The 13742-nt window shown below is 43.5% G+C and overlaps 1 protein-coding gene across 1 annotated transcript in view; it reads right to left on the bottom strand.

Annotated features, from left to right (window-relative positions):
* fcsk (fucose kinase) overlaps positions 1-13742 on the bottom strand; it is a 147644-nt gene that overhangs the window by 27949 nt on the left and 105953 nt on the right. The window contains exons 8-9 of the mRNA XM_033036003.1: positions 4983-5080; positions 2754-2834 (exon numbers count right to left, since the gene is read on the bottom strand). Of these exons, the coding sequence (XP_032891894.1) occupies positions 2754-2834; positions 4983-5080 (179 nt within the window). The remainder of the gene's footprint in view (positions 1-2753; positions 2835-4982; positions 5081-13742) is intronic.

Genomic DNA, 13742 nt, shown 5'->3' with positions numbered 1-13742 from the left:
GCAGTTCATATCCATACATGTGTCCAAATGTCTTTTAAAAGACATCACTGTATCCGCTTCTATAGCTTTCCCTGGTCGCTCATTCCAGGTACAAACAACTCTGAGTGAAAAAAGGTGCCCCTGAGGACACTCTTAAATCTCTCCCCTTTCACCTTAAGTCTACGCCCTCTTGTTGTATAATCCTCACCCCAGGGAAAACGATTGTGAACATTCATTTTCTTCATGTCCCTCATGATCATGTACACCTCAATAAAGTCACCCCTTAGCCTCCTAAGTTTCAAAGAAAAAAAATCCAGCTGATCTAACCTCTCCTTACAGGGCATAACTCAAGTCCAAAGCCCAGGTAATATCAGGGACCCACACCACCCTGGCCATGCTCTCATTTCGCTCCTGCTATTGGGAAGGTTTAGGAGCCTGAAAACTGTACTGTCCATGTTCAGGAGTGGCTTCTTCCCAACAACCATCAGGCTATTAAACACCACGATGTCCAACTAAGCTTTGGCTTTGGGGGGGACATGGGCTTTGGGGGGGACATCATTTGTTTGTTTCTTTTTATATATACTGAACTTCTTTTTGTTGTGTATTATGGTGTTTACAGAGTATCACGTTTACATATCTGTTGTGTTGCTGTGAGTAGGAATTTCATTGTTCTGGTTTGGGACGTATGACCATAAAATGATACCATTCCTATAGCTGGGTGACCAGAACTGCACAGCGTTCTCCAAATGTGGTCTCACCATCAACTTGTGCAGATACATTGGGGTGGCACAGTGGCAATGGTAGAGTTGCTGCTTTACAGTGCCAGAGACCAGTAGGAGTCAGGTCTGGGTGAACTTTGTTTGTCATCTATATTGACCAATCTGGATGACAAGTTAACTTGAGTTTACAAATGAACCAAAACCGGTGGTGCAGTGAACAGTAAAGAAAGAGCTACTCAGAGAGCGGGAGGATCCTAGACAGTGTTGAAACAACGAACTGCAGATGCTGTTTTACAAAAAAGGCCACAAAGTGCTGTAGTATCTCAGTGGGTCAGGCAGCAGCTCTGGAGAACATGGATCTGTGATGTTTGAGTGGGGGTTCTGATTGTAGTGGAAGGAAGGGGGGAAAGCTGGGAGAGGCGGGACAAAGTGTTGCAGGTAATAGGTGAACACAGGCAAGGGGGGAGGGGGGGGTTGATAGGCAGGAAAGATTAATCAGGATGTTACCGGGACTGCAGGGATTCAGTTATAAGGTGAGACTGGATAGGTTAACAAATTTTTCTCTGCAGCATTGATGGCATAGAGTTATGATCTTATGGATGGCTATAAAATCATGTAGGGTGTAGAAAAGATGGATGCCCATGGTCTTCTCCCCAGGATATGGAAGTCTAAAACTAGAGGGCATAAATTTTAGGTGACAGGGTAAAGATATGAATAAAAGGGACTTGACGGGCAAGGTTTTCCACACAGAGGCTGGTGTGTATATTGAACAAGCTGCCAGAGGAAACCGTAAAGGCAAGTACAATTACAATGTTTAAAAAACATTTGGACAAGTACATGGATAGAAAAGGTTTAAAGGTGTATGGTCAAAACACAGGCAATGAGATAAGCTTGGATTGACATCTTGGATAAGTTTGGCCAAAAGACCCATTTCCATGTTGTGCAATTCTATGACTCTAAAGAACATCTTTTAATCGTAATATGGCGCAGGTGTTTCACATGGGTATTAGATGCCTCCTACTATATTAAGGGTTTTGGACACACACCCCTGGTTTTGGAGGAGACAACATATCATCAATGATGGAGCAATGGAGGTAATTGACAGGCAATAAACCAAATTGAGAGCTCAGAGATCCAGACTACAGCCTGGATAAAGTTCCAGAAAGAGGACGTGGTGTAGGAGCTGGAGGAGGTTAGTAGAGATAGGGAGGGCGCAGTATTTGGAGGAGGTTACTGAGAGAAAATGGGTATAGGAGCTGGAATAAATTACAATATAGGAAGTTGTGTAAGGCTCCAGGAGGCCACAAAGAAAGGAAAAGATGCAGGGGCGATAGGAGGCTACAGAAAGAGGAACGAATGTAGATGACGTTGGAGGCTTCTGAGAATTGGCAGGGGCTGCAGGAAGTGACAGTGCAGAGGAAAGTAAGGTCAGAGATGTATTTTAAAAACAAAATTGTATTCAAAATGTAGATTTCTCTGAGAATTACCTCCCAGAAAGTGTGCCATGTAGTTAGGTGATAAATTTGAGTATGGCTTTGAAACCTCATCATGTTGTACACCTGGATGAGAGATTACTTAGTTTTTTAGTTTAGTTTAGTTTAGTTTAGAAATGCAGCACAGAAACAGGCCCTTCAGCCCAACGGGATCCCCGCCGACCAGCGATCCCCGCACATTAACACTATCCTACACCCACAAGGGACGTTTTTTTACATTAACCTACAAACCTGTACATCTTTGGTATGTGGGAGGAAACCAATGATCTCAGGGAAAACCCACGCAGGTCACGGGGAGAACGTACAAACTCCGTACAGACAGCACCTGTAATCGGGATCGAACCCAGGTCTCCGGAGCTGCATTCGCTGTAAGGCAGCAACTTTACCGCTGACTGCCCTACTCTTACCTTTTGAACCAGTGGCAGGAATAATTATCAGGAGAGGAAGGGAAGAAAAGGCCACATAAAAGATAATGAAAAGTAAGAATTTTTAGAATCAATTTTAACCATCTTAGGCAGAAAGAGAAGGGTGACCAAATAATTAAGAAATTCCTTCTACCCACCATAGGAACTCTGCCATCTTGTAGTGCACATTCCTTTATTTTCTCTTCTGTCCCTTTGTAGATGATGTCACAGATGTAACCCTGTGAAGAGAAATGCATTCCAATACCACGCATCATGCCACAGGAGATCCTCTGGTACAACCAGCCCCCTCCTTCAGATGCCCAGAGACCATGGGATAACCCACTGTTCGTGCTCCAAAACTGGGCTCCCTTGCTCTAAGAAATTACATGTTCAAGATGTACATATTAAAATGGAATCATAGTCACGCAGCATGTAAACAGGACCTTCACCACAACTCATTCATGCCACTGAAGATGTCCATCAAAAATAGGCACATTTACCTGCATTTGGCCCATATCCTTCCCCAAACCTTTCCTATTCATTTACCTGTCCTTTAAGTGTTGTTACTATACCTGCCTATCACTTCTTCTGTCAGCTTATTTCATATACCCACCACCATCTGTGTGAAAAAGAAGCTCCTCAGGTTCCTATTAAATCATTCCCATCTCACCTTGAATCTATGCCCTCTCATTCTCTGGTTCGCCAGTCCTGGCAAAAACACCATGCATTTTGCCTTTTGAATTTATACCGTTTGATTTTATACACATCTATAAGATCAACCCTCAGTCTCCACACTCCAAGGAATAAAGTCCTAGGTTGCCCAACCTCTTCCTAGAACTCAGTCCCTTGAGTCCTGGCAATACCCTTGTAATTTTTTTTCTTCACTCTTTCCAGATTAAAAGCATATTTCCTGTAACAGGGCGACAAAACTGAACACAATACTCAAGTGTGGCCTCACCAACATCTTGTACAACTGCAATATTACATCCCAAATTCTATAAATGCCCTGAATGATGAAGACAGCATGCCAAAAGCCTTTTTCACCATCCTGTCTACCAGTGATGCAACTTTCAGGGAACCATGTATTTGTACTCCTTGTCCCTAAGTTCTGAAGGGTACTGAAGGATTCTACAGAAATAAAAGAGGAGCATTGTGGGATGTACAAGCTCAACAGACAAGTATAAAAATAGCAGAAATATTAATAATAATTTGCCAGTGAGACAAACAGCAGAACAGGAATGGACTGCTTAACCCTTGGGCTTGTTCCACTATTTGAAGAGATCATGGATGACCAAATACCATTGACTCTACATGTTTTACCATTCTCTTATACTTTCCATTGACCAATACCTATCAATCGATCCATCAAAATAGATCTAGCATCAGCTGCCGTCTGCAGAAGAAGGTTATAGATTTCTCCCACCAGCTTGCAGAAGTGTGTTCGACTCATGAGCATCTTGGCTCTAACAATTAGACTATTCTTCCTTGTTAAGAGTCATAGAGTTATAGAGTAATACAGTGTGGAAACAGGCCCTTTGGCCCAACTTGCCCACACCGGCCAACAATGTCCCAGCTACACTAGTCCCACTTGCCTTCGCTTGGTCCATATCCCTCCAAACCTGTCCTATCCATGTACCTGTAACTGTTTCTTAAACAACGGGATAGTCCCAGCCTCAACTACCTCCTCTGCCAGCTTGTTCCATACACCCACCACCCGTTGTGTGAAAAAGTTACCTCTCAGATTCCTATTAATTTTCTTCCCCACTCACCTTGAACCTCTGTCCTCTGGTCCTCGATTCCCCAACTCTGGGCAAGAGACTCTGTGCATCTGATTCCTCAACCAATGGCAGGCATCTCCCTCTATTTATCTCATTAATTCCCTTTGAAAATATTAATTAAGTCTCCTCTTAACCTTCTCAATTCCATGGCTTCTTTAATCCTTCCTAAAAATTTAACACTTACAATATTAGTGTCACCAATATTGGTGTCGTCTGCAGGGTGTATACTGTAGTGCTTCAAGACTAAATGGGCTGGAACTGATGGTGTTCTGGTGAGATTAAGAGGGATATGTGGAGGCTCATGTGAAACATAAACACCACCACATGCTCTGTTTTACTGTTGATGCAACGCTAGTCAATATTTGTTTAAAGTTAAGACACTAATGAGCAGATAAGGTAGAGATTGATCTCAGAGATGGCACAAAATTGAAGATAAGGTGCAGATGCACTATACATTGCCATATCTACATTTAATTGCAACAAAATATCAGGCATCACTTACAACTCCTCCAATTTTGCCTTTTTTACAGTTCCTCCAATTTTGCCTTTTTTCGGCAAGATGAATTCCCAGTAATGATTCATGCAACATTTCATCTTGTGAGTTCTTACCTCGTGATCAATGAGGTAGACACCGTGATTCTTGGCATAACTGACAGTCCCTGGCACAGTCACCACTCTAGCGCCACTGAATCCATTCCAACAAATATCTGGAAAAAGAATCACAGCATCTATGATCTTTAATGTGATGTGTGCGTGGGCTGGCAATCAAGATCAAATCCATTACATTGTGTCTGCTAAAGTTATGAAATACCGCCAGGGTATGACACTAAATCAAACCATCCTCCAAGGTTAATTATTTTGATCTGTTGAGTGCCGAGCTCGGTTTGGAAAACAGATGGGCACAACTTGTTTCGAGAAAGCAGGAAAATAAGTTAGGTTGAGGGTGTAGGAAGGAACTACAGATGCTTAAACTGAAGAGATTGAGGGGATGACTCTGGAGCAAAAATAAACTGCTGGTTGAATTCAACAGGTCATACTGCAGAGGGTAAGGGAGGGTCAACATTTTCGGACCCAAATTCTTACAGCAGTTTTGTTTTTGCTCCAAATTCTAGTGCCTGCAGTTGCTTGTGTCTCTGAAGATGATACCTGTTTGTTGCATAGCATCATGGAGCACCTAAAGCAGGCCATTCAATCCATCTCCATTTTTCATCAATTTTACCTCTTTAAGGAGAATAATTTTAGATTCTCCAGATGACTATAACTGTCACCCTACGATAACTGTACATACCCTTTGGCACCCTCGCTTAGGCCCCAGAATCCTTTCCAAGCTAGAAATGGAAGCAATATTGCAGATTTAGCTTTACAAAGGTCCCTTTGAAATTGGATACTTCACTACCTCATCGGCAGACCGCAATCGGTGCAGAAGGGTAACAACATCTCCTCACTGATCATCAACACAGGGGCACCTCAAGCCTGCATGCTTAGCCCCCTGCTCCACTCTCTTTACACCCATGACTATGTGGCTAAGCACAGCTTCAATGCCATCTACCACTGCATACACTACCAATGATGAACCACTGCAGCTGGCTGAATCATGGATGGTGAAGTGTCAGCGTACCAGAGATAGAACACTTAGAGTGTGGACAGTGGTGGTGCAACAACAGCCTCTTGCTTAACGTCAACAAGATCAAGTAAAGGGGATTTCAGAAAGGGGATGTCAGAAGACCTCACACCAGGATTCATTGGTGGGTTGCTGGTGGAGCAAGTTAGCAGCTTCAATTTCCTGAGTGTTAAGGAAACACCTCATATGTTCTGCCCTAGGCCCAGCACTTAGATGTAATCACAAAGAAGATGCACCAGAGCCTCTACTTTCTTAGAGGTTTAAAGGGATTAGGTATGTCTCCGAATACTATAACAATACTGCTTCAGATGTACTGTAGAAAGTATTTAGAAAGTATCCTGACTGGTGGCATTATGGCCTGGTACGGCAATTGCAGTGCACAGGAATGCAAGAGGTTGCAGAGTGATGGTCTCAGCAAAGCTAATCAGAGGCACAGACCACCCAAGCAGTGAAAGCATCTACATGAGGCGCTGCCTCAAGAAGGTAGCATCTATCATCAAGGATCTCCATGCCATGCCCTCTTCCCGCTGCTACCATAGGGCAGGGGTTGCAAAAGCCTGAAGTCACATGCCACCAGGTTCAGTCATACTTCAGTCATACTTTCCTACCAAAGTAAGGTTATTCAGTCATAACTCGAAATCCCACCTCTGCAATGGAACACTGTGATCCACCTTTTGCAATACAATGGACTTGTTTTCTAATTGTGTATTTTTGCACGTATGTCTTTTTTCCACTTTTTTCTTTTCACTGTCTTGTAGAATTTTTGTGTAACTTATCCTTGTGTGTGCTGCCCGAGTTGAAGTGCCTGCGAGTCTATGTGGAGGCAAGATGTTTGGTGTACCTGTACTTCATGGTTCTTGTGCATATGTCAATAAGCAACTTGACTGGAGGCGCAAATGATGTCTGTGGGATCTGGATTACAGCAGGCACACAGCTGGTTATATGTGGGTCCTGGGAGAGATTCACTATCATTGTGTTTGAAAGCTCTGGTCTCTCTCAGGATATTTGTATTTTTCTTCTCACCACTGGCAGTCAGATATTGCACTCACATACATCATAGACATCGGTTCCACACCGTAGGCTCTCATTCCACGACAGTGTATTTACATTAATTTCCTCCAGGTCTGGACTTACTTGGAATTGCCCATTGCAATGAAATAACAAGACCAGCAAAGTGGATGTCCACTGTTAAGGCTCAATAAAAGGGTGTTTAATTATTAGTGTTTGAACAAAAAATAATGCAGCAGGGAGCCTCCTCTCGCATCCCTTGGCAATTCAAAGGTCACAGGTGATCTACGTCAACACCATTTTCCTGCCTTCATCCCATTAATCCATTAATATTCAGAAATCTAACATCATTTTGACACAGCTTCCACAGCCCTCTTAGGTAGGGAATTCAATGTTTTTTTATTGTTACCTATGCACAGCACAGTGAAATGTTGGCACCATTTAAAATGACAAACATCCCCAAGAAAACACAAACAGTCCAAATTCCAGTCCACACGTTGGAAGTCCTGGAGCGCCCCCGATCTAGGGAGACTGTGGGCACGCAACCCGACATCCCTTCCCTCTGCCGGTCGCGCCTGTGAATTAGGATTCTTTTTTTCTCCATTCTATTTTAGTCCAAGCTGTTTGGCACCATCTGAATGGTGAGATCTCTCTGTGTACTTTTGAGACAATAACAACAAGTTCTAGATGCTTAACCAGGAGAAACATTGTCCCCAAATCTCCCATACAAAAATAATTTTGGTAATTTCAACAACGTCACCTCTCATTCCCATGAGCTCTCAAGAAGAGGCCTCACCAACTCAATCCTTTCTATAACAGATCTACATTCCCAGGAACCATTCTAATGAATCCTCACTGTGGTTCCTCTATGGTTTTCTTTGATGTTAATGGTCTCAGATAATTAACATCATTAATTTCAGTCATTCCAGTCTAATCTCTTATGATAGAGTGACAGAGACATGGCAACTGAGTACTGAAGGCAGTGCCATAATTGTGGCCCATCATTTCTTCTCTCATGATTTTCCAACCTGAATACACAGTCAATTGAGTGGAATCCTCGAGGGAATTTTCCAGCAATAGAATTTGCCCCAGCATTGTGTCACTGGGAGGGGAGCTCCCTTCACTATCATTTGCCGACATCCTCCTGGAGTAACACAGCAGGTCAGGTAGCATCTCAGGAGAACATGGATAGGTGACGTTTCTGGTCAAGACCCTTCTTCAAACTGATTGTAAGGGGGGGGGAAGAAGGCAGGACAAAGCATGGCAAGTTATAGGTGGAAACAGGTGACAGTCAGGCAGGGAAGGGTGGTAGAGAAAAGAGGGGGAGAAGGGGAGTGTGGGGGAGGAAGGGTGGGGAGTTAGATGTTACCAAAAATTTAAGAATTCACTGTTGGGTTATGAGCTATCCAAACTGAATCGGAGATGCTGCTTCTCCAGTTTGCATGTGGGCTCACTCTGGCAATGGAGGAAGCCCAGGACAGACAAGTCTGTAAGGGCAAGGGAAGGGGAGTTAAAATGGTTAGCAACCAGTAGATTCAGTAAGCCTTGGCGGACTGAGCGCAAATGTTCAGCGAAAAGGTTACATCGGTCTTGTCGATGTACAGGAGGCCACATCGGGAATACCGGATGCAGTAGATGTGGACTTGGTCTTTGAACACAATACTACCAATGAAGTGGAGATATGAATATGGCTCCCTCGAATATACTCCAAGCAATTCTCAGAGAAAGATGGTCTATAAACAAGAGTATTCCTTTCCCTTCCTCCTTGGGGATCCCTAGACAGGTCTGTTACCCATCCTTTAGTGCAAACTTTCAGTGAGACCATCACAGAAGCACCCTTGAAAAGGGGGTAATGTGAGAGAAAAGGCAATGCACCTCACCCAAAGTTTTGGTCAGCTTGCAGTTGGCTTCTTACAAAAAGCAGAACAACCCAGTGTTAATTGCCAATGATCCAAGTAAGCACTTAACTATGGGTGATATTATTCAGTGAGAAATATGCACGAAATGTTAGATGTGTGTTCGCACTTCCTATAATTAGAAATGTCAGCTCAATTTCATGAATTGCATGAATCACATAAAATACCTGTGCTTTCATAACGCACTTTAACTGCAGAAGACAGAGCAAGTCACCGCAGTTTCTAGTCAAAGTTGTTCATGTGAGAGCTCGGAAAAATGCTGAAAAGCAGGACCTCCAGGGTTGTTATCTCCGGTTTGCTTCCAGTTCCTCGTGCTGGCAAGAGCAGGAACAGGGAGATATGGGACCTGAATGTGTGGCTGAGGAACTGGTGCACGGGGCAGGGATTTAGATTCTTAGATCACTGGGATCTGTTTTGGGGTAAGGGGGAACTGTACAAAAGGGACGGATTGCATCTTAACAGGTGTGGGACCAGCATTCTGGCAGGCAGGTTTGCCACTGCTACACGGGTGGTTTTAAACTGAATAAGGGGGGTGGGGTGTCGAATGGGATAGTGGTGGATGGAGTTAAAGGGAAAGGGTTTCTTAAATGTGTGAGCGTAGAGACAGAGGGGTGTAAAATGAGGGTAGAAGCAATAGGTAGCAAGGTGAAAAGTAAAAGTGGCAGGCAGACAAAACCAGGGCTAAAATCAAAAAGGGCCACTTTTCAACATAATTGTATAAGGGGTAAGAGTGTTGTAAAAAGAAGCCTGAAGGCTTTGTGTCTCAATGCAAGGAGCATTCGTAATAAGGTGGATGAGTTGAATGTGCAGATAGCTATTAATGACTATGATATAGTTGGGATCACGGAGACATGGCTCCAGGGTGACCAAGGCTGGGAGCTGAACATCCAGGGATATTCAATATTCAGGAGGGATAGAGAGAAAGGAAAAGGAGGTGGGGTAGCGTTGCTGATTAGAGAGGAGATTAATGCAATGGAAAGGAAGGACATTAGTTTGGAGGATGTGGAATCGGTATGGGTAGAGCTGCGAAACACTAAGGGGCAGAAAACGCTGGTGGGTGTTGTGTACAGGCCACCTAACAGTAGTAGTGAAGTTGGAGATGGTATCAAACAGGAAATTAGAAATGCGTGCGACAAAGGCAAAACCGTTATAATGGGTTACTTCAATCTACATATAGATTGGGTGAATCAAATTGGCAGGGGTGCTGAGGAAGAGGATTTCTTGGAATGTATGCGGGATAGTTATCTAAATCAACATGTAGAGCAACCAACGAGAGAGCAGGCTATTTTAGACTGGGTATTGAGTAATGAGGAAGGGTTAGTTAGCAGTCTTGTTGTACGTGCCCCCTTGGGCAAGAATGACCATAATATGGTTGAGTTCTTCATTAGGATGGAGAGTGACATTGTTAATTCAGAAACAATGGTTCTGAACTTAAAGAAAGGTAACTTTGAGGGTATGAGACGTGAATTGGCCAAGATTGACTGGCAATTAATTCTAAAAGGGTTGACGGTGGATATGCAATGGAAGACATTTAAAGACTGCATGGATGAACTACAAAAATTGTTCATCCCAGTTTGGCAAAAGAATAAATCAGGGAAGGTAGTACATCCGTGGATAACAAGGGAAATCAGGGATAGTATCAAAGCGAAGGATGATGTGTACAAATTAGCCAGAAATTCAGAGACCAGCAGAGGAGGACAAAGGGCTTAATTAGCAAAGGAAAAATAGATTATGAAAGAAAACTGGCAGGGAACATAAAAACTGACTGCAAAAGTTTTTAAAGATATGTGAAAAGAAAGAGATTAGTTAAAACAAATGTAGGTCCCTCGCAGTCAGAAACAGGTGAGTTGATCATGGGGAACAAGGATATGGCGGACCAATTGAATAACTACTTTGGTTCCGTCTTCACTAAGGAAGACATAAATAATCTGCCGGTAATAGCAGGGGACCGCGGGTCAAAGGAGTTGGAGGAATTGAGTGAAATCCAGGTTAGCCGGGAAGTGGTGTTGGGTAAATTGAATGGATTAAAGGCCGATAAATCCCCAGGGCCAGATAGGCTGCATCCCAGAGTACTTAAGGAAGTAGCTCCAGAAATAGTGGATGCATTAGTAATAATCTTTCAAAACTCTTTACATTCTGGAGTAGTTCCTGAGGATTGGCGGGTAGCAAACGTAACCCCACTTTTTAAGAAGGGAGGGAGAGAGAAAACGGGGAATTACAGACCAGTTAGTCTAACATCGGTAGTGGGGAAACTGCTAGAGTTAGTTATTAAAGATGGGATAGCAGCACATTTGGAAAGTGGTGAAATCATTGGACAAAGTCAGCATGGATTTACAAAAGGTAAATCATGTCTGACGAATCTTATAGAATTTTTCGAGGATGTAACTAGTAGCGTGGATAGGGGAGAACCAGTGGATGTGGTGTATCTGGACTTCCAGAAGGCTTTCGACAAGGTCCCACATAAGAGATTAGTATACAAACTTAAAGCACACGGCATTGGGGGTTCAGTATTGATGTGGATAGAGAACTGGCTGGCAAACAGGAAGCAAAGAGTAGGAGTAAACGGGTCCTTTTCACAATGGCAGGCAGTGACTAGTGGGGTGCCGCAAGGCTCAGTGCTGGGACCCCAGCTATTTACAATATATATTAATGATCTGGATGAGGGAATTGAAGGCAATATCTCCAAGTTTGCGGATGACACTAAGCTGGGGGGCAGTGTTAGCTGTGAGGAGGATGCTAGGAGACTGCAAGGTGACTTGGATAGGCTGGGTGAGTGGGCAAATGTTTGGCAGATGCAGTATAATGTGGATAAATGTGAGGTTATCCATTTTGATGGCAAAAACAGGAAAGCAGACTATTATCTAAATGGTGGCCGACTAGGAAAAGGGGAGATGCAGCGAGACCTGGGTGTCATGGTACACCAGTCATTGAAAGTAGGCATGCAGGTGCAGCAGGCAGTGAAGAAAGCGAATGGTATGTTAGCTTTCATAGCAAAAGGATTTGAGTATAGGAGCAGGGAGGTTCTACTGCAGTTGTACAGGGTCTTGGTGAGACCACACCTGGAGTATTGCGTACAGTTTTGGTCTCCAAATCTGAGGAAGGACATTATTGCCATAGAGGGAGTGCAGAGAAGGTTCACCAGACTGATTCCTGGGATGTCAGGACTGTCTTATGAAGAAAGACTGGATAGACTTGGTTTATACTCTCTAGAATTTAGGAGATTGCGAGGGGATCTTATAGAAACTTATAAAATTCTTAAGGGGTTGGACAGGCTAGATGCAGGAAGATTGCTCCCGATGTTGGGGAAGTCCAGGACAAGGGGTCACAGCTTAAGGATAAGGGGGAAATCCTTTAAAACCGAGATGAGAAGAACTTTTTTCACACAGAGAGTGGTGAATATCTGGAACTCTCTGCCACAGAGGGTAGTCGAGGCCAGTTCATTGGCTATATTTAAGAGGGAGTTAGATGTGGCCCTTGTGGCTAAGGGGATCAGAGGGTATGGAGAGAAGGCAGGTACGGGATACTGAGTTGGATGATCAGCCATGATCATATTGAATGGCGGTGCAGGCTCGAAGGGCCGAATGGCCTACTCCTGCACCTAATTTCTATGTTTCTATGTTTCTATGTATAATTTTTCATTAATTTCAAAAATCTGGCTTATTGTAGCGTGATGAAGATGTTCTATAGTGCATCATGTTATATAATGCATTAAAATGTTCTATCACAGGCATTTTATAAGAATCAGTGTTAATGAAAAATAAGAACATCTGGGCACGGCTCCCTATCATCACCATATCACCCAGGATCCGCACCCATGCAGTGTTTACTCGATGTGGTATTTAAAGGTGTGAGACAGAAAACATGGATCAAGATACGAGTTACAGAAGCTAATTAACCTAAAACCTTCATGTCTTTGGAATGTGGGGGGAAACTGGAACACCCATAGAAAACCCACACAGTCATAGGGAGAACATACAAACAGTGCCCGAGGTGAAGATCGATCCCGGGTCTCTGGCGCTGTAAGGCAGCAGCTGCGCCACTGTGCTGTCCTTATTATTAAAGGGCACTTGCAGAAATTACATAGAAGCATAGAAAATAGGAGTAGGCCATTTGGCGACTGTACCATCCTAAATTAAAGGGATGTAATGTTGAGGCTCTATAAGGCGCTGGTGAGGCCCCAATTGGAATATTGTGAACAAATTTGAGCACCATATCTGAGGAAGGACGTTCTGGCTCTGGAGAGGGTCTAGAGGATTTTACAAGAATGATCCCAGGAAAGAGTAGGTTAACCTATGATGAGCGTTTGTCGGCACTGGACCTGTACTCGCTGGAGTTTAGAAGGATGAAGGGACCCCTCATTAAAACAGACAGAATAGTGAAAGGCTTGGATAGAGTGGATGCGGGGAGAACGTTTCAACTTGTGGGAGAGTCTAGGATGAGAAGTCATAGCCTGAGAATTAAAGGACGTTCATTTAGAAAGGAGATAAGCAGAAATGTATTTGGTCAGAGGGTGGTAAATCTGTTGAATTCTTTGCCACAGAAAGCTGTGGAGGCCGTCAGTGGATATTCTTAAAGCAGAGATAGATAGACACTTGATTAGTACAGGTGTCAGAGGTTATGGGTAGAAGGCAGGAGAATAGGGTTAGGAGGGAGAGATAGATCTGCCATAATTGAATGGCGGAGTGGACTTGATGGGCCAAATGGCCTAATTCTACTTTTATCACTTATGACCTTATGATTTCTCATCTCAGTGTTACGTGTCTTAACCCAAATCTTGTGATCAAGACCTCTGGTTCTAGTCACCTCGTCTCGGAGAAACCTTTA

This window comes from Amblyraja radiata, chromosome 17 (genome assembly GCF_010909765.2).
Source record: "Amblyraja radiata isolate CabotCenter1 chromosome 17, sAmbRad1.1.pri, whole genome shotgun sequence".
Lineage (NCBI taxonomy): Eukaryota > Metazoa > Chordata > Chondrichthyes > Rajiformes > Rajidae > Amblyraja > Amblyraja radiata.
This window is presented reverse-complemented; position numbering and strand designations above follow the sequence as displayed.